Genomic DNA, 26,027 nt, shown 5'->3' on the forward strand with positions numbered 1-26,027 from the left:
TTAGAGCCGCCCCTTTGATGGTTTGAAGGCTCTAATTTTGTGTGATTGGTCCTCTGTGATGAAATTTTTCAGAGAGATGCATGCTATTATGTGTATACACTGCCTTGGTTGGATTATTATGCTTAGAGCCACCCCTTTGATGGTTTGGAGGCTCTGATTTTGTGTGATTGGTCCTCTGTGATGAAATTTTTCTGAGAGATGCATGCTATTATGTGTATACACTGCCTTTGTTGGATTATTATGATTAGAGCCACCCCTTTGATGGTTTGGAGGCTCTGATTTTGTGCGATTGGTCCCTTGTGATGGTTTTTAAACAAAAACACACACTTACAGCAGTTACACCTACAATTCATACATACTGCAGCTTATAGAGCTGTAATGCAGCCTATATACCCTAACCCAAAATAAAGGCTCCAAACCAAAAAACAAGTTTACATCCTAAACACCAACCTATTTTGATGCTTATATTGTAAACCCCATGACCTAAGTGCCCTATCTACAACCCTAACACATTGCTTAGATGCCCTATGTGATATGAGCCACCCACATCATTCTCAGGGAGTAGTAGATACTCCAAGCTTTCCCTTACCAGATTGTCTTCAACCTCAAGTGAGGTAGGATGCCCTAGTGTCCTACTCAACCTATCTTTGTTCAAGTGGGGTATTTTGTAGTTGTTGCCCCTATGGACTTCTAGGATCTTGCTTAAACAGCTATGCAATATTAGGAAAACCTTGTTCAGAGTTTGTGGTGTGAGTTCCTCAAAAGAACTCCAAACATTTGCCAACAATTCATCTATATTGATGGCTAGTTTGTCATCTTGTAGTGACTGTATGGCCCTAAAAAAGCCAAGGTCCAGCACAATAGTATCTGGGGAGTTGGTTGGTTGGCTAATTAGATGGAATTTAAAACCATCTGTACTTGCAATGGCCTCAAATTGTAAGTCAGAGGATTTCAAGTGAGGTTTGGCATTATCTTGTTGAATGTATATCTCCTTGCTTGCATTGGCTGGCCACTTAGCCTTGATTGTAGGAATAATCCGTGCATGATTTGTGATTGAATGCTTAGATGACTAAGTGATGACATTACTAATGTATGATAGTAATGTGAAACAAATAAATGTACATACCTGATTAAGGAGACATTCTCTCATGGCTTCTTTGTTAACTGATGGGATAGGCTTTGTCTCAAGTGTCCCTCTTGGCCTATTCTTTGACTTCTTTTTGGCTGGAACTTGCTGTGTGAATGGAAATATGCCTATTTTACCATCAAAGATGGTCTGCCCATCACTGCCAAACATTGGCCTACTGACAGCACACATGAACATCACTTTAGTGATGAATCTTTTTTATTTACAAGACCTGTAAGGCTCATCCTTATCCGACAACAGGTAGTATCTATCTGAAGCCTTTGTCATGTAGAACCATTTCTCATCGATATGAACAATGTTGTGCATTTCATGATAGAGAAGCTTACCTTCAGCTATTGTTGGCTGAATATGAGTAAGACTCCATCTCATTCTTGAAATTTTGTTTGCATCAGTGAGTGCAGGCTTGATGGCATTTGTATGTGGTCTTATCTTGTTATCCTTCGCCCATCTGCCGGCTGTGGACTTGCTAACTTCCATCTTAATAGCAAGTTTTCTTATTGAGGATCTCTCAAGCATAGACAAGTGTCTAAACTTGTCTTCATCAAGATTTACTTTACCTTTTGTCTTACTATAACCTGATGCTTTTCCTTTCATGACAACAGGTTTTCCTTGTTCAATTTGATGATTGGCTATCATCCATAAGCGGCTGGCTGTCCTTGGATGCACTTTGAATTTTTTGGCTGCATCTTTCAATGAACCATGTGGAAGTGCTCCAGCACGACATTGCTGTTGAAGGAACTGCACAATAAGGTTCTTCTCTTGGCTGCTCAAACTCAGAGAGGCCCTCGGCCCTTGCCCAAACTCTGCCTCTTGAAGAGGCTCTGCCTCTGGAAACTGCTTTGCCTCTGGAAACTGATCTTCCTCTTCAAACAACTTCTGCTCCATCTCTTGTTCCATCTCCATTGCCCTATGATGAGAATTTTCTGAGGGTAAATTAGTTATAAATATGTTTGCTTTCTTTTTTGGTAGGTGGAATAGAAGTCTTTGATAGTAATGCTGGAGTGAATGTATTTATAGGTGTAGCTTAGCATTTGATTTTTTCTCTCCATGGATTGTACTAATTCCCTCCTAAATTTGGAGTTTGATTTAATGAACAAATTGGTTCCCGCTTTACATTTGTTTGAGAAATGTTGGCCGATGGCCTCTTCCCCTTTAAGTTGGCTTAATTTTTTTTCGTTAAATGTTGGCCGCAAGATTAAAAAATTTAAGGAATAAAGATTAATCAAATTTACATTAAAAACGCTTAATCATATTGAAACATTAAATACCTTAAGTTTATTTAATTTAATGAATTTGTCTTACAAGTCAACAATAAATATCTTTTAAATTTAAAAAGTCAAAAGGGATCCACCTTCAACCAACCCACTTCATTTATTACACACTCTATCATCTCACTTCATTTATTAAACAATCCACCATCTCACTTCATTTATTAAACAATCCACCATCTCACTTCATTTATTACACACTTCAACTCTTTCTTAAAACCGGAGCCAAAACAATAAGTGACTCCTAATCCGGGACGGAGGGAGTATTTGTTTTTTCTATTTTACCCTTTCTAGGCTAAGGGCACTATTGACATTTTATTTTTATCACATTCTCTCCATTATTCCTACTTCTTTTTTATTCTAATTTCTATTCATTTATAGAAAATTTTAATCTTCTTTCTATAATTTCTCTATTTTTTTCTTATTGATTTAATATAACTCTCTTAAATTTAATAAGTTATACTTCACATATACAACTGAATAAAAATTATACAATTGATAAAAAATTAATTTTAATTTAAATTATTATTTATATTCAAATTTAATTATTTTCAGGAGGTACCTTAAATATGCATCCTATTTCAATCTATCTATATAATAATAGTAACAATTGTATGAAGAACTCGGAGTATAAACGGTTACGATAGTTCATAATTCAATACAGTAGTACTATATAATTAAAAAATATATTTTCATAAAATTTTTAGATTGAAATAAAAAATATTGTGAGATAATAATAATAATAATAATAATAATAATAATGTATGTAAAATTAAATAAACACTAATTCAAAACATTAAAGCAAACGAAAGAAAAGAAAGAAGAAAAAATCAAAATATTTCTGAAAGATTAATTGTACTATTAAATTTTATAGACATCGATAAAAATCCTTTTTTTCTTCTTATACCCTAACCCCTAAAACCACTGCGCCTCCGACATCGCCATTACCAACGGCAACATGGCCTCAGTCGCTAACGGTGGAGAAAATCCGGCTGGTTTGGAGGCTCTTCACCGCCTTGCATCCACAGAGCCGGCGCTCTACTTAACACAATCGCCTGAGCTGTCGAAGTCAGCTCGTTTAGCCTCGGAGAGCTTGTTCGCTTTCCTCAATCCTTATGTTCCTAAACCTCTATTGAGTCGTCTCTCGACGGAAGGCTTTGATGCAGAACAGATATGGCAGCAAATTGACCTCCAAGCCCAGCCCCTGCTCTCCTCCCTCCGCCGCCAAGTTAGAAATTTCGAGAAGAATCCATCGGAAATCGAAAAGCAATTCAATTTGGATAGAGATGACGTAAAAGATGTTGATTTGCGTGTAGATGGAAAAATTAAAGAAAACGATAGCATAGAAAGTGAGAGTGAGGATTTTGATGATGATGGAGAAGAAGAAGGGAATGAAGATGAGGAAGATGAGGATGAAGAGGGAGAAAATGTGAAGGGAGTAGAGGATAAGTTTCTGAAGATAAAGGAATTGGAGGAGTATTTGGTAGACGACGAGGAAAGGGAATATGGTCTAAAGAAGGAGAAGAAAATTAAGAGGAAGAGAGGTAAAATTGCAGATGAGGACGATGAAGATGAAAATGAAGAAGATGATGAAGACGAGGATGATGAGGTATGATATGCAAAAAAATAGGTTTGAGATAGCCGAAGCCTTGGTTTTGCTACATGAGCTGTTGTATTTTTCGATTATATGTATATGCTTATGGAATGTCTTCAAGCTAATGTTCACTTTTGTGATGGCTATTACAGCTTGGACTTATGGGGCTTGGAGATGATGGTGATGATGGGAGTGACATGGAGAATGCGAGGTCTGGTTGCTACTATTTTTCGTTTTACTCCCTTATGGAGATTATTGTATAAGGTTTTCACACAAGGATATCCAATGTTACTTGGTTTTCAGACAAGGATATCCCATGTTACTTTTCCATCTAACTTTTCTATGGAGATTAGTAAAGTTCTTTGTCATTAACAAACTGATTCTGCTTGCATTGTGACTTGATGTACTATTTTTCGACATTTTGTTGTTTCATACAACTTGGATGTAACTTAATGAAAGTTGAGAGTTTTCTAATTTAAGCTATTAGATACACTGTTGGCTAGATGTGCTATAATCACGCACTATTGTTTAGACACAGATAGAGTGCTTTGAGGTTTGAACTTTTCGTGTTCAAGAAAGGTTGTTCCTTGTTATTTATTCAGTGTTTTACACTAGATAAATAACTAATCAATCTATTTTATACGGTTAATAATGCATAATCATCTGCTGTGGGTTTAGGTATGATGACTTTTTTACTTCTCAAAAGAAAACCAGCCAGAAGAAAAGGCCTAAGTATGATGATGAATCGGATGACATGGATACAGATGAACATGAAATTGATGATCACGATCAGGTTATCTATATTATCCCTGTAACCTCTTTTTTCCTTCTTGGATTGCTCCACATCTGTGTGAGGGAGTGAGGACAAGAAATCTCTTATCTAACTGAAGCTGTTTGTTCCGCTCATCCCTTTTAATTGTACCCGTTGATATTCTTGCTCTTTAATATTCTTGTTTCTTGTAATGACAGAATGAACAAAGTCATCCGACCCAAGGAAAAGAGCTAGGGCAACTCCGTGCTAAGGTTGAAGAGCTGGAAAAGGAAAATTTGCAGGGCAAGGTGAGTCTATGAGTTTGAAATATTTCTTTACTTAGATGTTTCATGTATATCCAGTACCCGTTTCTCAGTAATTCAAGCTTCACCTCTTCCTTTTTTCGGATTGCTTCTCATCTTTGTAGTAGAAACAGGAGAAATAATATGTTTTCCATGCTCTCCCTAATTCTAAATCAATTCATATTCTCAATCTTTCTTTTTCTTGCTTCTCGATTCTAATCTTACAGACAAAACAAAGTCTTTCTACCCATGAAAAAGAGCTAGAGAAACTTCGTGCTGAGATAGAAGAAATGGAGAGAGCGAACATGGAACCAAAGACATGGGCAATGCAGGGCGAGGTAATGTATTTCAACTTTTGAATATTTCTCTTTTCATTGTCGTTTACCAGGTGCCCCCTTTCCCAGTTCTTGCTGTGATTTAGGAGGCTTTATGGCAAGATCATATATTTACAAGTTGGTTTTCCTGTATCTTCATTGCTTTGTGTAATGGCAGGTCAGTGCTGCTAAAAGACCAAAAAATAGTGCTTTAGAGGTCGATATGGATTTTGACCAAAATGTGAGACCTCCTCCAGTTACAACAGTGGAGGACACTGCATCTCTTGAAGAATTAATTATGAAACGTATAACTGAGGTATGTCGGCTTCCATGCTGCATCTTGTTTTCATTCGTTCTCATGCATTAGAGACTGCTTTTATTTACTATTTAAACAGCATCAGCCATATCTGTTGTACAGTATTATATTGTATGAATTCATTTGACTGGCTAGTGAGTAGTGAGGACAGATAAAGGAGAGCACCCAGTGTCTCACTCCCAGCATGCTACTAATCATGAAAACCATTGATCTAAGGGAGGATAGTGAAGTCCTTAACTCCTAATATTCCTTAGTCAAAAGGGGAAGACTGATAGCATATTTTCTGGCTTAATCTTTAAAATAACTTTTAGCTCCCCCCTCCCTATTGCAAGGTTTGGTGGTTATGCATTATCCTCTTCTTTAGTATTCAACTTTCCTGAAGGGGGAGAGGCATCTGGAAAGAAGTTGTCTGTGTGCTTGTAGTAGCTCTTTTAATTTTGTTAATATATATTTCTCCTGTTATCAGTGTTATAAGATAAATTGTGTTTCTATCATCAGCCTTTTAAAATCTGTTTCATTGTTATGGATGTGGCTCAATTATGCTTGGTACCATGTTTAGAGCCAATTCGACGATGTCCAGAGGCCACCTACTTTATTAAACAAGGCACCAAAAGAGAGAAAAGAGATGGTAATTATCTATCTGAATCTCTACCCTCTGTTCCCTTGTTGAGTTGTGCCAAATTAATCAACTTCAAATTTCAAAATTTTCAGGATGAAAATAAGAGCAAAAAGGGTCTTGCTGAACTTTATGAGGTGAGTCTTTCGAGTGGAATATGTTCTGAATTTTATGTGTTTTGTTATTTGTTGGTTTGCAATCTATGACAAGTCCTGGGGCTCCTGGCCTGTTGAACTGGGAGCTTTTTCTTACCATACTAAGCAACCTCCCTCCCCCCTTTAAATGCAGGATGAGTATGCTCAGAAGACTGGCCTTGTCTCTACTGCATTGTCTTTCTCAGATGAACAAAAGAAAGAAGTGTGTAAACTACATTTCCTTATTCTTTGTTGTCATTTGTTGTTCTGTTAATCTGACTTTCTATTCAGTTATGTGCTTCCACTCACACACCTTCCTATCGTAATTGTTTTTGTCATCCACGTGAGATGATTTTTTCAATAGTTGCACTAGAACTAGGTTGACCTAATCTGATAGTCAGCTTTCTTTGCACTCTCAGGCAAGTATGCTATTCAAGACTCTCTGTCTGAAGTTGGATGCTCTATCTCATTTCCATTTCTGTCCGAAACCGGTAATTTTCTTTTATTTATGTCCAAATTTTCTTCCAAGCTTCTTTTCGATTATTAATGGTATTGTATCATTCTGAACAGGTTATTGAAGACATGTCCATACAAGCAAATGTCCCTGCTCTGGCTATGGAAGAGGTACATTTGGGGCTTAGCCACTTAGATCGTCAATTGCATTAATTATTTTATGAAGCAAATTTATTCATACTGTTTTCTGTCTGTAGGTTGCACCACTAGCTGTGTCTGATGCAGCTATGCTAGCTCCTGAAGAAGTATTTTCTGGTAAAGGTGACATTAAAGAAGAAACTGAGCTAACAAAGGCAGATAGAAAGAGGAGAAGGGCAAAGAAGAAAAGACAGTTTAAAGGTGAAATATTGATTTGAGTGTGATTAAACTTGCTATTCTCGCATCTTTACAAAAACCACAGGACATAGTTTTCTGTCATGTAGTTTTCTGGAAGGGTAATGATGCATGTTAAATAGTTTCAAAATAAATTGCAAGTTGTTTATTCTTCTGTGCATATCTTGATGATCTGGTTCTTGTTGTGGAAACTAGTCCATGAGGAGCATCCTTTCCACATCAATTGATCTCTATATTTTCTCCTAAGTTATATTTTAGTGCAGCACTCTGCACTTTATGTCATCTTTAACATGCTTTTTCATCTGAATTGTTGAATCCATTACAGCTGAGTCTGTCAAACGGATGGCAGTAAAGGCAGAGCTGAACACATTGAAGAAACCCGAGAATGGTAATTTTGTCACATCCATTTCATTCCCCCCCCCCCCAAAAAAAAGACTTGTACATTTTGTTTCTGCAACATAAGCTTGAAAAAAACTGAACTTTCCTTGTTTTGCTATTGTGAACGAAATCTAATTGCTACTTCTGCTGCTTGAAGTCGCAGGGAACGGGGAATCGTGAAACAGTTCGAATGAAACGTTTCCTGCCTTTAACAGCTGTGACCGCCTTCTTCTATTCCTGACACCTCAATTATTATGCAAGTGGAAGAAGAAAAAAACTACCAGGGAAGCTGAGGAAGAGACAGAGGAGAATATATACACGCTGAATCTCGATTGCTGGTGCGTTGATCTCTGCTTGGAAAATATGAGTTTTCTTAAATACACTCCGACCATTGTAATCGCAATCCTCCATTTTTGTCAATTTATACGCAAGAAATAGGCTTTGTTGTTACCTGAATCGATTATTATTACTAATGTCAGCTATTGCTAATCTTCATTCAGCTTTCTTAGCTTCAGCTCAATTATGGAAATGTTGTTTCATTCACAGTTCAAAGGCCTCTTGGTTGCTAGATCTTTACATATCCCTTCTAATAATGTCATGCTTTGGTATTATACAATCGAGCAGTCTATTTACTTAACTAACTAGGTTACCCATAAAGCATTCTGCAGAATCACACTTTCTTTTAAAATCTAATAAAGCAAACCGAAAACAAGACACAAAGTTCAACCAAATCTTGGCAAACTAACTACATTTAACACCCAAAACGCCTAAACAATTCATTCAAGATTCCTCCAACACAAGAAGCAAAGAATCATCACCTCAAACCCTTTTTTCAAGAACCATCACTCTCATCTCTCATTCACTAAACTCCCACTTTCAACAATGACTCTTCCCTTACCCATCCTATTCCTCTCTCTCCATCTACTCCCCCTCTTAGCCCACACCTCCAACCACACCAACCCCTGCAGATCCTTCTGCGGCAACCTCACCATCGACTACCCTTTCGCGGTCCAGCCAGGCTGCGGTCACCCCGGCTTCCGGGACCTCCTCTTCTGCATAAACGACGTCGCCATGCTCCACATCACCTCAGGCTCGTACCGCGTCCTCGACATCGACTACGCCTACGGGTCCCTCGTCCTGCACGACCCCCACATGTCGACGTGCGACTCGATCGTGCTGGGCCGCCGCGGCAACGGCTTCGCGGTCGAGCCCTGGCGGGCCCCGCACCTCAGCCCGAGCCCGGACAACGTGTTCATGCTGCTCGGCTGCTCATCCGAATCGCCCCTCTTCCAAGGCTTCCCGGGAAAGCACATGCCATGCAGAAATGTTTCGGGCCTTGGATGCGACGAGTACTACAACTGCCCGGCCTGGGACATAATTAGTCCGAGACGAGACGGGCCGGTATACGGGTCCGGGCCTCCCGACTGCTGCTCGATACCGTATGAGAGTGTGAAGAGTGTGAACCTTTCCAGGCTGGACTGCCAGGGATACAGCAGTGCTTACAGCGTGGCGCCTTTGAAAGTGAGCGGGCCGGGCCAGTGGGCTTACGGGATTCAAGTTCGGTATTCTGTTCAAGGGAGTGAGGTGCTGTGCCGGGCCTGTGAAGCTACTGGTGGATCGTGTGGTTATGATGTTGATAAACACATTGATTTGTGCATGTGTGGGAGCTGGAATTCTACCTCCACTTGTGATTCAGGTAATCAAATGATGTTTACTGCTTTTGTTAAACTTGAAAATTTGTTGTTCTATTGCTTAGTTGGTGAGTTTTATTTCTTGTATATTTATAGATGCAGGGCAGTCTGATGGTGCAGCTTTTAGAAGAAAATGGAGTTTGTGGGTTGGAATAGCAGGTATGATATAAATATTTAATGTTTTTAAGTCATAGCAAAAAAATAGATTGATTAAAGCCACCTACAGGAAAATAAAGGGTAACGGTGGGGGACATCTTTATTTATGTGGTATGACTGTTTATGAAATTCGCTTTTTCTAATAAAGGGTAATATATTCCTGCCTTGAGTAAAATGGAAGTAAATGAATTAATAGTATGATTTTCAATTATTGTCGAAATAGAAAGATTTAGAGCATCAACCAACATTTTAGTTCTGTTTTTCTTATACTAGTACTAGTAGTATAAAATTTGGATTGATGCAGAAGAGCTGACTGGTGCTTGGGAATTGATTTTGCAGGACTATTTATCAGCAATTATTTGGTGGAATCCCAACTAATATCGATGAAATGAAGCAAATAACTTTGTTCCTCTCTGTTTTTGGTCTGTGAGAAAGGATAAAAGTAAAAATGTGAGCGTTGAAAATTGTAAAAGGATATTTGAGAGTCGAGAATTTGAAATAGAAAATACTACTACTCAATTTATTTGTAAATGTCATCCTTTGTTAGATCTTATACAACTATCGTCCGTGCTTCAAATAGGCATGTCACATATATCAGAAAATATGTTACTAACATTTTACAATAATCTTTCAACTGATATTAATACAAACCAACTGAAATAAATTTCTACAAGAAAAGAAAAACATAATCCATCCGTTTTCATATTCCCTCAAGTTCTAGTAAAATAAATTTGCACGATAAACATAAGCCAAAAAAAAACACAAATTCCAGAGCGAGTACAACAGCATTTGAATTGAATCTCAAAAAATTACAAAGACACGGCTCCACAGTTCGAAACATCTTAAACAACAAAAGATGCAAAATTTTATGAGTAATAAGACACAGCAAACAGTTCTAGGCTCAGTAACACAGTCGAATTATCGAAAAGGGACCAAAATTTAAATTATGAGATGACAATTGGCAAGGGTACTCAGGCTAAACAACTTCTTCGATTTGCACCTAAGTTCTAACCCCTCTGTTCAGATTAACCATTCTTGTAGATCCATCAGACTGCCCACCCCTTGCACCAGACCCGGTGTGGTATGCACGACCCGAACCATATCCGCCTGAACGAGCTTGGCCATCCCGAGAGTAACCACTGCTCACAAGCCCCGGAGCTGATGCCCTACCGCTGATGGTATAGCCTCCTCTGCCACCACTGCTCCCTTGCCTGTTCTGATTGAATGAAAACTCTTGCCACCAACCACCACCTCCACCTCCAGAAGCTGCTGCTCCAGCATAATCTTGGCCATCTTTCCTCCTAAGAGGAAGACCCTCCAGCCCACCACCACCAAAGCGAGCCTCAATGGCCCTCTCATTAGTTTCTGCAAGAACACTGAGCTTCTCTGTCAAGTGGAAAGCAAGAGCTTGCAATCTAGTGTGCTCGACATCACGGAAGACAATGCAGCCTGTTGGCTGGTCCCAACTGGCGTGTAGCTCCTCATTGATCATCATCTTGCTGACGATGCTACGCGTCTGTGCATCTGAAAGATCAAACATCTTGGACAAGTGGTCGAGACTTAGGGAATCATAAGCTGAGGAGTATGTAAAGAGGTAGGTCCTCAGCGCCTCTTCCTTGATCTTGGCTTTGAGCATTTCAAGAACCAAATCTTTGTTGCGCAGCAACCTCCACACATCAAGGGATTTGATTACGGCAAAGGCCTTGTCAAAATCTCCTTGCCTGAGAGCCCTAGTAGCAGCCATCACATGGTCCCTGACATTTTCAGGAGGGCCCGTGAAGGTTTGTCGCTCGCTCATCTCAAGCAACCTCCTGAAATTCTTGCTTATGACCTTACGTTTGGCATCATGCACATTGGCTGCCATGTTGGGGACCTCCAGCAGCATTGCACAAATCAGATGTACAGATTCAAGAAGCTCGAGATTTATATGCATGTGGTAAGGCATTTGGCGCCTTCTCTCCAGCCGCTCCTGCAAATTTTAGACTATTAGACGCCATAATGGGAGCTTGCAGAACATTCTAGAGGGCTCTATGAATACAAAAACAGCAAAAATGACAAGAGTTTGCCACAAAAATTATTTTAAATTCAAACTTCAAAGAAAAAAAACATTGTAGATTAACAGCAAAAATAATAACAGTAACAGTAAGGGGGAAACTGATATTTAATTCATTTCCAAATCAAATAGATTTAAACATGTACGTTCAAAATGAGCAAGCATTAAATGTCTTCAGAGAACGAAATAAAGTTAAAAAATGGACGTTCAACATGAAAAATGGGCATTCCAAATTAGCAAGCATTAAACATGGACATTCAACATGAAAAAAGTTCCAATAAAGTAATCAGAAAACGGCACCTGCTCTGGTGTCTTCTCATGATATCTGCTCTGAGATACCCCTTGTGCTAGCAATTCCTTCACTCTTCCAGCAGAATACAGTTCTGAGAGGCAACCGTGGGCCTCAGGAACAAGACTCGCCCTAAAGGCGCATAGACCAAGCTGTGACATGGCTCTATTGAAAAGTATTTGTGTTGATATGTCCATGTGCTGAACATTATCCTGGAGGTGACTCATGAGCAACAAGTCACGGGATGTTGAGAATTCGTCAAAGATAGCATGATGATATATATCACAAAGCATAGCACGGGCTTTGGTACGTTCATCGCCATACTTGTAAATGAGTGAAACAAGTATGTCCATCAGAGCACGGCTATTCTCCGGAAAAGTAGGCTTGCGAGGAACCAGCTCAGGAGTAGCAACAAAAGCAGTTGGCCCCCTAATTTCATTAACAACTTTTTCCTCTCCAGACTCGCTTTCTCCATTGTCCTGCTCAGCCAATTTCCTCATAGCATCATACACCTCCTGAGGTTTATAATAAACAAGTTCAACTCGTTTAAGAGCAACCTTTGAAGCACCCTTGTGATCCCCAACCTTTTCCAAATACTCCTGCACATTTTGAGCTAGGACTAAAAACATAGGCTCATCCTTAAGCCTCTCAACATACTCACGGGTGTGTGGATCAATAACCTGAAGGCTCTTAAAGTATTCAACATCCACCTTTTCCAGGAAAGCTACCAAATTGCCCCAGATCCTAATTGTACCATTGAAGTCAGCTCCCTTTTGGGTTTCATTTTCATCAGGCTCTACCATATCATCCACCACAATATTAGGGTACTGGATTAAAACATCCAGTATTGCAAGCATATTCTGCACGCACTGTTTCCACACATTGATGGGCATGTGACCGCTAAGACTTGGATTGACATCAAACTGTGCAGAGACAACACTGAAGAATATCTCAAGCTTCTGAGCAGGAGTCTTGGCGACCCTTGTCAAGAAAGTGAGCTGTTCAACCAACTCCATTCTCCCAGTCCCCTTCTTACCCCTGGCAGCAACAATCTCCTTAAACTTCTTATTGACTGTGTCCCAAGTAATTTGGCTGGGATCTTTGAACTGCTTGTCCATCATTTTATCTTTCTTGCTCAACATCTTTTCCCATCCAGAGCCAGCCTCTGCATCATTTCCAGTTTCCTCTTCATCATCAGTCTCCTCAGCATCCAGATCGTCAGACACGTCGTCATCAGTCACATTGTCATCAGTCACATCATCCTCAGATTCTTGCTCCTCCTCAACTTTCTCTTCAAAAAGTTCAGGCTTCTCCCTACACTGATTGATCATATCCTCATAAAGCTTATTGTTCTTCTTTAACTTCTGCTTCATTGAATTCAATGCCTTTGCATTACTACTACTCATTTTCTTCTTCGCCTCCTTATTGGCCAAAGCCTGGTTCAAGAAGTCCTCCAGCATCACAAGAGCCTTAATGTATAGATTTGGTGGCTTATCGGACTCAGTGACCCTCATGACCTTCCCCAATTGCTTATTGATCTTCTCAAAGCTTTCTTGGAGACTCACCCAGTCATTGATTTTCATGGCATTTTTCATCTGATCAACAGTAGCAGACAGCTCATCAAACCTTTTATCTTTGACACGGCGAACAACACGCTTCTGCCCATCAGAATCATCACTATCACTAGCATTGCCAGAGTAATATCTGCTAGCAGCTGTTGCAGTGGCCGTTTCCACGGGGGCATCATCTTCCTGCTCATCATAGTCACTCTCCTCTTCCTCGGTATCACTATCACCCTACAAATCCCAAAAAAAGAAAAGCTTTCAATCAAATATGAACTACTCATGCAAAACAAAGTATTTTTAAATATAAAGATAAACTTCTTTTACATAAAACCAAATTGTCTATCTCCAACTTAAAGCAATCACTTAACAAAATTCGGAGTCACAATGAAAATGAACAATGTTGATTCATGTCTTAAATAATCAGTCTAGAGAGGAACTAAAATAAGAATCATGGATTTCTACCACAGGCCCAGATTAGAAACAACTAATTCGCAAACAACATTCAATCAAACTAAAGCAAAATTGAAGCAGGGGCCCTTGGCTAAAGAGAACGATGCTTCGCAAACAAAAAAAGAAAACATCAATTGGATTGATCGGCAACCTGAGTCCAAAATCTCGACGCCATTGTCTCAAAAATCCGACAGCAAACTACTCAGAAACTTCTAAACCTTCAGCCAAATTATAAACATCAGACACGATTAAACGCATGAGATGGAATCGGAGAAGCCCCAAAAACGCTCTGCTCTACCAAAAACGTGCAAGGGTTTCGGAGATGAGTAGATGCGCCGTTCTCAGCCGTTCTAACCCTAGATGAGAGGAATAGGTTTCGTATTTATATCCTATGCCATAATCAAATTGTGTAGTCGATTAGAGCGTTTTGTTTTAAAATTGGAAAATTTGTTTTCTACTTGTACTACTAATTTTAATACTAGTATAAACTACTTATGATATTTTGTTTCAAAATTGGAAAATTTGTTTTATATAAATTAGTATTACTATTAATTTTATAAACTAATTCATGTATTCTCGATTAGGGCATTTTGTTTCAAAATTGGAAACTTTGTTTTCTATGAATTAGTACTACTAATTTTAATAGTATAAACTAATTCATGTATTGGACACGTTTGGAAATGTTAATTTTTCACTTAAGTTCTCTAATTATAAGTAATACTAGTATAGATTTATTCTTTGATAGTTTATACTTTATACACATATTACTCCAATATCATTGGAATAGTGATCACTTCAATCCACTTAGATTAAAAACTTTCGATTTTTCATTTGCATCGTTTTGCCCTATATGGACTGAAATGTCTCCTGATAGTTAGGCAGCGGATCTAAGTGAGGACAAAGGGGTACGAGTGTACCCAAAACCAAAATGCTAGTAGTGATGCAGTGGTAAGCATATTACAGCATATTACCTTATAATTCCATGGGATGCCACCTTAACCTCTTATTTTATTTAGTGTTCTTTTCCTCTCTTTTATCATATGATATTTTTGCTAATGAATTAAAATTTTCATCTTTTGTCTTGTAATGTATTTTAATGTTTTGAATGCATTTAATTTTGTTTATCTTTTTATTATTATACATTCAAAAACTTCTAATTAATTTATTTAATTTTCTCTTATAAACATGGTTTGATTCTCTTATCATACATGGTTTGTTTATCGATTAGGGCATTTTGTTTCAAAATTGGAAACTTTGTTTTCTATGAATTAGTACTACTAATTTTAATAGTATAAACTAATTCATGTATTGGACACGTAATGTTAATTTTTCACCTAAGTTCTCTAATTATAAGTAATACTAGTATAGATTTATTCTTTGATAGTTTATACACATATTACTCCAATATTATTGAAATGGTGATCACTTCAATCCACTTAAATTAAAAACTTTCGATTTTTCATTTGCATCGTTTTGCCCTATATGGACTGAAATGTCCCCTGATAGTTAGGCAGCGGATCTAAGTGAGGACAAAGGGGTACGAGTGTACCCAAAACCAAAATGCTAGTAGTGATGCAGTGGTAAGCATATTACCTTACAATTCCATGGGATGTCACCTTAACCTCTTATTTTATTTAGTGTTCTTTTCCTCTCTTTTATCATATGATATTTTTGCTAATGAATTAAAATTTTCATCTTTTGCCTTGTAATGTATTTTAATGTTTTGAATGCATTTAATTTTGTTTATCTTTTTATTATTATACATTCAAAAACTTCTAATTAATTTATTTAATTTTCTCTTATAAACATGGTTTGATTCTCTTATCATACATTTATTTTATCTTTATTATTTTTCGATTCTTTGTAAAATAATTTAATATATTTTACTCTTGCCAATGTTTTTAAACTTTTATTTTTTCTATTTTGAAAAATGACTAAATTTTACTTAGATAATTGAAAATATGATTTCTTCATAAAAATAATATATATTTTTGCTAAACTTCAAATAAATAATTCATATAATACTATAAATATTCTCATTTTAATATATAATGAAATTTATTATCGAAAAAAGATATAAAATGATTAAAACATCGGTCAAATTTTAAAATTCTAAATTGTTATAACTATTTATTACACCCCAGATTGGAAATACTAGATCCGCCACTGGGCCATCTTATTTCGAAAAAGTAAGAAATACTAGTAGCATCATAAGAGCAAAGTCCAAATTTAATAGATATCCCATGATTTTTTTTTCATGGATCGCAAATGTGCAAATTTGAAACCTCAAAGACTATTTATGCAATTCTCTTTTTAAAAAATTAAACAATGGTGAATATATTTATAAAAATTTGATTTTTCGATTTAAGTTAAGCTGTTCTCTACACCACACACACCACCTAGTCAGCAATTATCATACAGCAATAATTTAATACTTAACCTGTTTTTTTCCCTTTTCTGTTTATGTACACCAATGACAGCCAAGAATATAGGTAAGCTTCTTTGTTTATACAACAAAGAATTGAAAAACTAGTAGAGTTGGTCATCAATAACCGCTATTTCAAACAGTTTCCAGCAAACAACAATAATTTAGACCCAAGAAAGAAAAAAAAAATAAAACAAAAGATTGCAACACTGAAACAGTTGGGTAACAAGATCCCTCCGAAACACTAGCCCGTATAAGAGGAAGCTTGTTCTAGACCTGAGCAGTTCCTTCAGTAAATTTAGGGTCCTCACATCTGTACTTGCCATCAGGTCCGATCCCAAATCCCCTCGGATCAGCAAACACGTTCTCCAGCAGCTGATTGCGCGCAGGAACTGGGCTCGCGTCAGCAAACTCAACAGAGTCTTCGATGATTTCATCAATCTTCTTGTCGACGGCTTTCAGCTCTGCTTCGTTTGCCAAGTTGTTTTCGAACAGATACTTCTTCAAAGCAGTGATGGGATCTCTTGTGGCATAACGAGCCTTCTCAGCTGCCAAGACACACATATATTAGTTATAGCATGGATGCTTGATGATGCAATAGGTCTGAACTACATGAAGTTCATGACTGTTATGGTGTTCGACTAGGATGCAAAGAAAGTAGTTACAGAATCTACTGATGGTCATTTATCATCTCATATAGTTATCACTTATCAGGGATGAGCAACTTGAAGAAGATATAACTATTTCAATATCAAGATCACATATTTCATCAAGTAAAGTTTTTCTTTAAATCAATTGGACAGAAGTAAGAACTAGTGATATAATCGTATGAACGCATCAATATTTTCATCACATTTGGAAACACACTCACACCTTACACTATCTCAAGAGAAAGAGGCTTATTCTACCAAAATTAGTAAAATTGCTTTTCATCTAATCAGATAGTTCATTTTCTTGCAGATAACATGTTTCTAAATATTTCTTATACACCAAATGTGGAACAAATTAAATTCTTTCCGTTAGATGCACACACTCAATTGTTTTCCTAAAGCACACCAATCTTGAAACAAATAAATGGGAGGAATAATACAATTAGGAGTAGAGTTGAAAGTGTTCCGAAAATGCTCACCAGGGTCACGTAGCTCATCGGGATCAGCCAAAGAGTGTCCTCTGAACCTGTAGGTCTCGCACTCAACCAAAGTAGGACCTTCACCTCTTCTAGCTCTACCAATAGCCTCCTGTGCAACCTCCCTCACCTTCAAAACATCCATACCATCAACATGAACACCAGGCATCCCAAATGCCGGACCTTTCTTCCAAATCTGAGGATCCGAAGTGGACCTCAAATGGGACATCCCAATAGCCCACAAGTTGTTCTCAACAACAAACACAATTGGAAGCTTCCACAATGCAGCCATGTTCAAGCACTCAAAGAACTGGCCGTTGTTGCAAGTCCCATCCCCAAAAAATGCCAAAGTCACCTCATCACAATCTTCCTTCAGGACTTCTCTCTTGTACTTGCTAGTAAAGGCAGCCCCTGTTGCAACAGGAATTCCTTCACCGATGAAAGCAAATCCACCGAGAACGTTGTGCTCCTTGGAGAACATGTGCATTGATCCACCCTGCCCCCTGCAGCAACCAGTGGTCTTGCCAAAGAGCTCGCTCATGACCTGGCGGGCGGGCACACCTTTGCTCAATGAATGAACGTGGTCACGGTAAGTACTGACCACACAATCTTCCTGCTTCAAGAGCTTGATAAAGCCAGTCGACACAGCCTCCTGACCGTTGTACAAGTGGACAAAACCAAACATTTTGCCTCTGTAGTACATCTGGGCACACATATCTTCGAACGCTCTTCCCAGGTACATGTCCTCATACAGTACTAATCCTTCTTCCTTTGTGATTAGCTGCATCAACACACAATTACATTATCCCTTTGCAGAGCAAGAAAATATTTTTTCTTAAAACGCACATTATTGTACTTCGCGTAAGGTAAAATGCAGTGATTTATAAATAAATAATTCCAGACATAATAAAATAAAAAAGTAAACAGAAATTCATTCATTCACAGGCGGTAATTGTAAGACCAGAAGCACAAACAATAGCAATTACATAATTTACAGTAGGTTAACCAATCAATTATCAAACAACAAAAAAAGTACTAACATAACAAATCAAATTAGCAAGGATCACAAGCACTTAGCGCTGAAATTATGCATGGCGCACCGTTAAGATTCACTACATTTTCATTTTAAAAAATCCTCATACATTGGAGAAATAGTGATTCTATTGCAAAATACACACAATTTAACACACACACGCGCAGCCATATTATGTGCAAATCGACGATGTGCGAAAGGAATTACCAGATTCGAGGCGGCGGATGAGCCGGACTTGACCTTCTTCTCCTTAACAACATCGGAGGAAACAGCCACGACGGCGCCAGATCGACGGCTAGCAAGCGAAATCGCGGATTTAGCAGAGAGCAACTTCTTCCCGAGAAATTTGGAGCCGAGCAACGACGAAGGTCCAGATATTTTGCAGCAAGATTCATACTTTTCAGCAGATCTGGAGGAGCTGAGCACCAGAGGATTGTGAATGATTTTGGCCGTAGCTGAACACGCCATTTTTTTCCCGCAAGAGCGCAATGCAACGGGGAGAAACCTCAAAAGGGCTGAAATCTCGATGGGGGCGGAGTTTGAGGAGAAGCGGAGAAGGAAATGAATGAATTGAGAGAAAAGGAGAAAGTAATATAGGATGGAGGTGGAGAGGGGCGGAGAGCACGAGAGTTTGTTTTTGTGGGAATAATCGTCACCAAGAGTGTGTGTTTCTTCGATCTCGTGCCTTGTCAATTTTTTTATTCTAAAATACAAAAATAAATTATCTTGGTTAAAATTAAATTGAAACTACAAAAAGAAATGGTCTTAGTTAGATCAAATTAAAACAAAAAAGATAGTACTACTAGATAACATCATGAATGAATGAATGAATAAAGTGAAACAAGCATTTATTATTTCTAAACTAATTTTGGAGAAAGATGGAGGGAAAAAACATTTTTGGGTCTGATAATGTAGGAGGTGTTTGGATTCTTATTTATTATTATAATTTGTTTGAAAATTTTTATAAATTTACAAAAATCTACTATAATACAGATTGATTTTTGGTGAATGGAACAAGAAAGATCTTCCTTTAAACCATCTATATAAATGTGGGAGAGGTGAGCATATGACATATCTCTCGTAATTAAACAACTCTTTCATTATCAATCATAAAATTATTCAATAGAAAATAAATTCAAAAAGGGGAAATTATTACTGAATCATGTTCTATTTTCTTCTTTTCTGAACGCGTATTTTTTGGCTTCTTTCCTGTCTTGACATATAGTACACTATATACTGTTAATGTTCTTTAAATATTATCGAGTTTTAAAGAAATGTTTTTGACTAATTGATTCAAATAAGTGTTCTTAAACAATACAAATTTCCTTTCACGCAGTACTCCTTTCGTTCTTCCTCCGTCCACCATTAAATGTCTCATTTTTCTTTTTTTATCTGTCCGTCAATAAATATCTCATTTTTCTTTTTCAGTCCGCTCGCTAATAAATATCATGTTTCACTTTTACTATATTTGATAAGTGAACCTTACATTCCACTAACTCATACTACTCACATTTTATTTTAAAATCAATATATAAAAGTAGGTTCCACATTCAACTCACTTTTCTACCCACTTTACTAAATAAAGTCAATTAATTTCTTAAAATCTATGCCGGTCAAATATCGGATATTTAATCATGGATGAAGGGAGTATTAAAAAAAAGGCTAAATTACAACTACATTTTCGCCCACATTAACTATATCGAATAGATGGGGTAGAGACTAGAGAGAGATTTGGCCATTTTCTTTAGCTACTTGACGGCTGGAAGTGGAAGAGTATTAAAGCAACAAAATTGTGTAGCAATATAGCAGCAAATTAATAAAACATCTCCTACAAAAAGTCAAGAACGATATTTGTAACACAAGATCTCGTATGAATATTCAATTCCTTAATGTTACCTCATTAGTACAACACAAGCCAAGACTATTTCTTTTACAAATTATCTAAAAAGTTTCCCAAAACTAGATGCATTATGCAAACATACCTAGTTATCCATATATTGTGACATTCTAGTCTCCACACATCACAAACGACAAGCGCATGGGTATGAATGAGTACAGATATAGGCATATAGCAATCCTACATACCTCAAACGCTTCAGTTTCTCTCAAAATGCTCGAGAGAAGAACCCGAGTACAGAAAGGAGTTTCAGCAAATGTGTATGTCTGAATATCTCACTCAAAGAAAAGAACAAATGAGGCCAGGAACAGGGAAAAGAATCTGGAGGGAATACTCAACACTACTATACCAGATGTGTCCTCTTTAGAAACCTAATTGTTCTGCAATACCATGGCCACACTAATTCAACGAGATCCAGCTGTCTGTCAACCAGCCACCCTTGCAAATCCTTCATTTTCCTGCTAGTTACTTCCCTGTAGTTCATGTTTTTTATGTCTGCTAGAGGTAGGAATATATGTATTCTCATAGCTTCTTTTAGCTTTCCATGAACAATGTGATCATGCACCAGCGAGTAATACACAGGCAGTTTCTTGATTACATTGGCCGTCTGTTTGAAGCTGAATGCATAGAGCCCGCATAATGCTTGGAACGTTTTTACATAAACAGTAACAACGATTGGTCCAAGAATCCACAAGGGAGTCAATTCTTTTGATACTTCCATACCATATACAAGGTTAACAGCAACGTATAGTGGAGTGCTGCATACACAACAAAAAAACAAAAACCATATTTACCAAGACAAAAAGGGGTATCCTGATTAGAATTAGAAAATTTGAACACTGTGTGCTGTATGTGTGTGAGAGGGAGAGAGTGTAACCACCATACTTACAAAAGGAAAAAAGGTATCCTGATTGCCGTATCCAGGCTAAGAATACGATACCAAACTGCCTTCAGAATTTCACCTTTTTGCTTTACTGAAGTATTTGGCCTTTCTGATGTTTTTGCCACTGAAGATTCTTCAAGAACTTTATCTGCTTCTAAGGTTTGAGATGGTGCACGCAGTAACACCAACTAACTCTTGAATAAATTCTGAATAGCCAGTGATCTGGTTGTTGCTTGAACAGCAGGAACATCACTTTGTGCCTTTGAAGATTCCACAGAGGATTCTTCACTCTTATGTTTCAAATAGGAAACTTCAACAGCATCCTTAAGATACTTAGAGCTATTAGCACTGCCATTGTTAGAATCCTCAAACTGGTAGTCTTTGAATGCTGATACTTTAAATGGTTTTGACTTTGGTCCACGGGCAAGAGAAGCTCCTATACTGGAAACAAGCAATTGATTAGTTTAAGTTGCAAAGAGATATGAAGGGATCTAATACAGATCATGAGTACACAATATAGTGTGGTAGTTTACAAGTAGCATTTTGAGAAATTTGATTTGCTACAATTCCATGAAGAAATATCTGGTTAAACTTACACAAGGATCTATAAAACTTAACAAAGTCAGACAATAGACAGGCATGTACAAAGAAAGCTACCACCAGACCAACAACTTTCAAACAAAAGAAGAGAAGTTATAAGATAGTACGTTAGACAGACTCGTACTAAAACACTCTAAGGTAAACCTCACCATGGTGGTTTAATATGGACACACAATAGAGACTATCATATATTCCAGAAAGTACCTTGAACATGACCTGCATTTCAACAATATAAACCTATCTTTTCTCTCAACAGCACCGAGTGCTGGTACACAATGCTTTAACTTGCTCCCTCTGTTCCACGATGAAGGCACGGAGGCAAAAGTGCCACAAGATCCCCGAACAAATTCACTGGGAAGATTGCCTTGGCACTAAAATAATATTTAAAATATACTCGAGAACTGGTGACTCAAGAAATACAGATATATGATGACAGCTTTAGTAAACAGAATGATGCATGCTATAAATTTTCAGAAAGTATGAGATCCTAGGGATCAATTTGACATTCTGTGAAATAATGACAGTTCAATTGGAATTAAAATCTTCTACTATTAGTTTTGGGAATACCATTAGAAAATTCAATTTCATGGGGTTGGAAATAGTAACATGTACACTGAGTCTCATCAATATATATAACCTGGCTCAATGGAAACCGTATAGCCCCATAACTCATAAGTTTCCCAGACTACATACTCTCCGACTCCGTGTGAAGCATATGAGCTTCTTATAAATGTAGACAAATCACAATTACCTTCATTGGATGAGTTGCCAATGCCATAGTCTACAGTCTACACTCTACATCCAAGCTCAATTATTCCTTGGCGGTTTCAAGGCTTTTGTAAGCTGATATAAAACCAAACATGCGACAGCTCAAACTCTATGAATCTAATCTCAAGGCTAAGAGTTGAATGAAACAAAACCAAATAATAAAGGTAATGGAATTTTCGATATACAAACGAAAAGAAAAGATATGCCCAAGACTTGAAATTCCGGATAGAATCCATAAATAAAGAAGTATAGAGCGCATACGAACTTACAAACATATATGGCATTTATGCAAGAGAGAGCTAACAATAAACAACAAGCAATCCGAAGGTTGGAGATCGATACATCAGTTTATCATGAAACCCTTTTAATCCTCGAGATAGAATCTGAAGAAAGAGGGATATTCGGATCTGGATATGGTGAAAGAAATAGGATAAAATTTGGACTAATTAGGGTTAGAAAGAGGTGCCTTGATTTCACATAAAATAATGTACATGTAATCATGAAAGCGAGAAAATCGGGTTTATAGGGTAGTTTACCTTTAAAATAACGTAAATGTACCCATTTTGTTATCTATTCCACATATGGGAAAAACGCCACCCTCGTTGGCGTGTTTATAAGTGAAGACGCCACCCACATTGGCGTTTTTCAATTTCGAACCGTATGTCGTCGTATTGTATTGAAATACAGTAGTTGTTAAAACACGCCAAACAGGTTGGTGTGTTTTGAATAAAAACGCCTTCACCACTGGCGTGTTTCAATTCTTCATATCAATTCTCCACCGACGCGGTTCATGTTAAACAGGCCTTCCGTGATGGCGTTTTTCATTAGACACTCCAACGGAACTGGCGTGTTTCATTAGACACGCCAACGCAATTGGCTTGTTTATTCAGAAACCGTATATCAGTATTCCTCCCTCAAACGCGAAACACACAGCACACACATCAAATTATCATCACCCTTTTCATCTTCTCCTCCCCAAATCGCGATTCTCTCAACCTCTCATCCCCGAAATCGGTGATTTGGCCTTCCCTCCATCAATCGGTGCTATTCTTCCCCGTATTTGATAAATTTCCCGGTTAGTATGCTTATTTTTTACAATATTAGAGTAATTGAATACCGTTGTTATTTAGGTTTGTTTGGTTTGTAAATTAATGTTGTATTGTTTGGGTTTAAGTGAATTTGTGTATTGTTGAGATAGTAAAGATATTGGTGTTTAGCTAGAGTATAAATTTGATTATAAACCTAAACCCTAGGGTTGTTGTAGCTTAAAAATTGGACAAATTGATTTGGTTTATGTGGGTTTTGGTTTATTTGGGTTTTATTTGGGTTCAATATTTGGTTTATTGAAATTGTTAGGTTGATGTATATTGTTTAGTTTGAATTGTTAATTTTGTGTAGGTAAATTGTGTTATGATTTTGTGCAATGTTGTGTATGTGGATTTGTGTATTGTGAATTAATTGATATTGGTGTTCCATTTTATGATATTGGATTAAATTGTATCTAATTATTGAAATTGTTTAGGTTTGTTTATTGTTTAATTAGAATTGTGAATGTAGTGTAGGTAAATTATGGCATCATCTTCAACTTCTCGTCGGCTCTTATGTGGTCCTGCGGATCCTTCTGTATTGTATTTTCAGAGACAACACGTCTCTAATAATATATGGGCAGGAGTTCCATCAGAAGACGTACGCTGCCGAAGATTTGAAGGAATCATTTGGGATGTTCCCATACATCCCGTGTTTTGGCAGTAGTGGACCAGATGGGGTTCGGCGATATATTGAGGTGTGGTCAACCAAAGGACATTGACCACCATTTTATCACCGCATTGATTGAACGTTGGAGGCCAGGGACTCACACGTTTCACTTTCCAGTCGGTGAAGCGACTGTGACATTGGAAGACGTGGAGGTCTTATGGGGCCTCAAAGTTGACGGAGAGGCTGTGACGGGTTACTTCCCCTCAAAGGATGTGGGATATTGGAAGGACGTGTGTTTGGATTTTCTAGGATTTATACCAGACGCAATGGAGTTGAAAGAAATGGTTTGGAAGCAGACAAGCTTATCAAACAATTGAGGATTGAGCTGAATTATGAGCACGATGACTACATATATGTTCAGCTGGCTCGTATCTATTGTCTGCTATTACTTGGTGGTCTGATGATCCCGAACGCCACCGGAAATAAAATTCCGTTGTTCTACGTGCAATTTTTCATGGATGTAGAACGGTGTTCTACCTATAGCTGGGGTGGTGCGACGCTTGCTTGCTTGTACCACCATTTATGTGAAGCTGCCGTTGGTAGGAGGACCGATGTCGGGGGAGCTTTAACTTTGTTAATGCTGTGGGCTTGGGAGAGAATCCCAAATATTAGACCGAGGATTCTAAATCCCGAGCATATAGACTACGTACCATGTGCAATCGCGTAAGTTGTTCACTAATTCATTTTCTAAGCTTAATTTTCATCAATTTTCGTGTTATTCGCTCATAATTTAAATTTTTTAGATGGAATGGTCCGGCGTCATATGTAAAAGCACCCGGGCATTGTATTGAAAATTTTCGAGATCAGTTCTCCGTAATGCACGCCAACCAGGTAAATTATATAACTTAATTGTTTTTTATTTGTTGTTGATGATTGAATTTATTTTGAATAAATTTGTTTCACACGTAGTATATTTGGTGGTCTTATGGTTCGCGCTTATGGGAGAGTTCCCACTGATATCTGGTTCAAGCCAAACACGCCTACCCCGTCGGCGTGTTTGTGGATGGAGACGCCAACTCCATTGGCGTGTCTCTTGGAAAAACGCCAGTGCGGAAGGCGGGTTTAACTTGAACCACGTCAGTATTGAATATCTCTCTATATTGAAACACGCTAGTGGTGAAGGCGTTTTTATTCAAAACACGCTAACCTGCTTGGCGTGTTTTAACAACTACTGTATTTCAATACATACGACGACATACGGTTCGAAATTGAAAAACGCCAATGTGGGTGACGTCTTCACTTATAAACACGCCAATGAGGGTGGCGTTTTTCCCATATATGGAATAAATAACAAAATGAGTACATTTACTTTATTTTAAACGTAAAGTACCCTATAAACCCGATTTTCTCCCATGAAAGCGGTTAGTAACATTTTTTCAATAAAAAATTTATAGGAACAAAGTTCGATCCATTTTTCAAAATCCATGATATTGATACGAGATTCATATATGAATATTGGAAATGTAATTTGCTTGTTAGATAGTGATATACTACTCCCTCCGTTCCATAAAAAATGAGCAATAGATGTAGCACGGAAATTAAGATAAAATAGGTAAAGTAAGAAAGATGAAGAGAATGATATTTAAAATAATGTTAGTGAATAGTGATACCTACATTATTAAATTGATATAACTTTTCAAAAATGAAATGCATTTATTTTTGTGGTACTG

At 37.7% G+C, this 26,027-nt stretch overlaps 6 protein-coding genes across 9 annotated transcripts; 2 read left to right on the forward strand and 4 right to left on the reverse strand.

The window, feature by feature from the left end:
- Positions 1 to 496: 496 nt before the first annotated feature.
- LOC121749188 lies at positions 497 to 2,050 on the reverse strand. The gene is made up of 3 exons (XM_042143779.1): positions 1,359 to 2,050; positions 1,127 to 1,301; positions 497 to 1,069 (listed from the first exon to the last, which is right to left on the reverse strand). The coding sequence occupies exons 1-3, from the start codon at positions 2,048 to 2,050 to the stop codon at positions 497 to 499; spliced, it is 1,440 nt and encodes a 479-aa protein (XP_041999713.1).
- A 1,260-nt stretch (positions 2,051 to 3,310) lies between these two features.
- Positions 3,311 to 8,165, forward strand: LOC121748376 (U3 small nucleolar ribonucleoprotein protein MPP10-like). 2 transcript variants are annotated; one of them, XM_042142689.1, is made up of 14 exons: positions 3,311 to 4,024; positions 4,162 to 4,220; positions 4,688 to 4,802; positions 4,979 to 5,068; positions 5,290 to 5,400; positions 5,555 to 5,692; positions 6,252 to 6,320; positions 6,404 to 6,445; positions 6,597 to 6,665; positions 6,862 to 6,933; positions 7,013 to 7,066; positions 7,153 to 7,294; positions 7,614 to 7,676; positions 7,824 to 8,165. In XM_042142689.1, the coding sequence occupies exons 1-14, from the start codon at positions 3,374 to 3,376 to the stop codon at positions 7,844 to 7,846; spliced, it is 1,698 nt and encodes a 565-aa protein (XP_041998623.1). In that variant the 5' UTR covers positions 3,311 to 3,373; the 3' UTR covers positions 7,847 to 8,165. The 2 variants fall into 2 exon arrangements, with proteins under 2 accessions (XP_041998623.1, XP_041998624.1); XM_042142690.1 differs by having other exon boundaries at positions 7,830 to 8,165.
- Positions 8,166 to 8,319: 154 nt separating this feature from the next.
- On the forward strand, positions 8,320 to 10,075 carry LOC121748377. Its single transcript, XM_042142692.1, has 3 exons — positions 8,320 to 9,362; positions 9,454 to 9,516; positions 9,853 to 10,075. Exons 1-3 carry the CDS (start codon positions 8,549 to 8,551, stop codon positions 9,903 to 9,905), a joined length of 930 nt encoding a protein of 309 aa, XP_041998626.1. The 5' UTR covers positions 8,320 to 8,548; the 3' UTR covers positions 9,906 to 10,075.
- Positions 10,076 to 10,279: 204 nt separating this feature from the next.
- LOC121747992 (eukaryotic translation initiation factor 3 subunit C-like) lies at positions 10,280 to 14,302 on the reverse strand. The gene is made up of 4 exons (XM_042142187.1): positions 14,169 to 14,302; positions 14,022 to 14,088; positions 11,867 to 13,651; positions 10,280 to 11,482 (listed from the first exon to the last, which is right to left on the reverse strand). The coding sequence occupies exons 2-4, from the start codon at positions 14,043 to 14,045 to the stop codon at positions 10,514 to 10,516; spliced, it is 2,778 nt and encodes a 925-aa protein (XP_041998121.1). The 5' UTR covers positions 14,046 to 14,088; positions 14,169 to 14,302; the 3' UTR covers positions 10,280 to 10,513.
- Positions 14,303 to 16,297: 1,995 nt separating this feature from the next.
- On the reverse strand, positions 16,298 to 19,120 carry LOC121746845 (pyruvate dehydrogenase E1 component subunit alpha-3, chloroplastic-like). The gene is made up of 3 exons (XM_042140785.1): positions 18,662 to 19,120; positions 17,425 to 18,202; positions 16,298 to 16,843 (listed from the first exon to the last, which is right to left on the reverse strand). The coding sequence occupies exons 1-3, from the start codon at positions 18,920 to 18,922 to the stop codon at positions 16,566 to 16,568; spliced, it is 1,317 nt and encodes a 438-aa protein (XP_041996719.1). The 5' UTR covers positions 18,923 to 19,120; the 3' UTR covers positions 16,298 to 16,565.
- Positions 19,121 to 20,304: 1,184 nt separating this feature from the next.
- Positions 20,305 to 23,079, reverse strand: LOC121748873. 3 transcript variants are annotated; one of them, XM_042143426.1, is made up of 5 exons: positions 22,872 to 23,079; positions 22,586 to 22,677; positions 22,039 to 22,205; positions 21,241 to 21,675; positions 20,305 to 21,109 (listed from the first exon to the last, which is right to left on the reverse strand). In XM_042143426.1, exons 2-4 carry the CDS (start codon positions 22,610 to 22,612, stop codon positions 21,423 to 21,425), a joined length of 447 nt encoding a protein of 148 aa, XP_041999360.1. In that variant the 5' UTR covers positions 22,613 to 22,677; positions 22,872 to 23,079; the 3' UTR covers positions 20,305 to 21,109; positions 21,241 to 21,422. The 3 variants fall into 3 exon arrangements, 2 of the variants coding, with proteins under 2 accessions (XP_041999360.1, XP_041999361.1); XR_006039536.1 differs by having other exon boundaries at positions 21,241 to 21,670; positions 22,039 to 22,677; XM_042143427.1 differs by lacking the exon at positions 22,586 to 22,677.
- Between the last annotated feature and the right edge of the window lie 2,948 nt (positions 23,080 to 26,027).

This window comes from Salvia splendens, chromosome 9, assembly GCF_004379255.2.
Source record: "Salvia splendens isolate huo1 chromosome 9, SspV2, whole genome shotgun sequence".
Classification (NCBI taxonomy): domain Eukaryota; kingdom Viridiplantae; phylum Streptophyta; class Magnoliopsida; order Lamiales; family Lamiaceae; genus Salvia; species Salvia splendens.

Bases quoted from the DNA above. Each gene is read 5' to 3' on its own strand.
- LOC121749188 (XM_042143779.1), bottom strand. From the start codon at position 2,050: ATGGAGATGGAACAAGAGATGGAGCAGAAGTTGTTTGAAGAGGAAGAT. The intron at 1,302-1,358 runs GTCTTGTAAATA...TGCTGTCAGTAG, and splicing joins GATAAGGATGAGCCTTACAG to GCCAATGTTTGGCAGTGATG. The intron at 1,070-1,126 runs GTATGTACATTT...GTCATCACTTAG, and splicing joins GAGAATGTCTCCTTAATCAG to TCATCTAAGCATTCAATCAC.
- LOC121748376 (XM_042142689.1), top strand. From the start codon at position 3,374: ATGGCCTCAGTCGCTAACGGTGGAGAAAATCCGGCTGGTTTGGAGGCT. The intron at 5,693-6,251 runs GTATGTCGGCTT...TACCATGTTTAG, and splicing joins TTATGAAACGTATAACTGAG to AGCCAATTCGACGATGTCCA. The intron at 6,666-6,861 runs GTGTGTAAACTA...TTGCACTCTCAG, and splicing joins CAGATGAACAAAAGAAAGAA to GCAAGTATGCTATTCAAGAC.
- LOC121748377 (XM_042142692.1), top strand. From the start codon at position 8,549: ATGACTCTTCCCTTACCCATCCTATTCCTCTCTCTCCATCTACTCCCC. The intron at 9,363-9,453 runs GTAATCAAATGA...GTATATTTATAG, and splicing joins TACCTCCACTTGTGATTCAG to ATGCAGGGCAGTCTGATGGT. The intron at 9,517-9,852 runs GTATGATATAAA...TTGATTTTGCAG, and splicing joins TTTGTGGGTTGGAATAGCAG to GACTATTTATCAGCAATTAT.
- LOC121747992 (XM_042142187.1), bottom strand. From the start codon at position 14,045: ATGGCGTCGAGATTTTGGACTCAG. The intron at 13,652-14,021 runs GTTGCCGATCAA...TGGGATTTGTAG, and splicing joins CGTCGAGATTTTGGACTCAG to GGTGATAGTGATACCGAGGA. The intron at 11,483-11,866 runs GTGCCGTTTTCT...TAAAATTTGCAG, and splicing joins ATGAGAAGACACCAGAGCAG to GAGCGGCTGGAGAGAAGGCG.
- LOC121746845 (XM_042140785.1), bottom strand. From the start codon at position 18,922: ATGGCGTGTTCAGCTACGGCCAAAATCATTCACAATCCTCTGGTGCTC. The intron at 18,203-18,661 runs GTAATTCCTTTC...GTGTTGATGCAG, and splicing joins CATCCGCCGCCTCGAATCTG to CTAATCACAAAGGAAGAAGG. The intron at 16,844-17,424 runs GTGAGCATTTTC...GTGTCTTGGCAG, and splicing joins CGATGAGCTACGTGACCCTG to CTGAGAAGGCTCGTTATGCC.
- LOC121748873 (XM_042143426.1), bottom strand. From the start codon at position 22,612: ATGGCATTGGCAACTCATCCAATGAAG. The intron at 22,206-22,585 runs GTAATTGTGATT...ATATTATTTTAG, and splicing joins TGGCAACTCATCCAATGAAG to TGCCAAGGCAATCTTCCCAG. The intron at 21,676-22,038 runs GTACTTTCTGGA...GCTTGTTTCCAG, and splicing joins AAATGCAGGTCATGTTCAAG to TATAGGAGCTTCTCTTGCCC.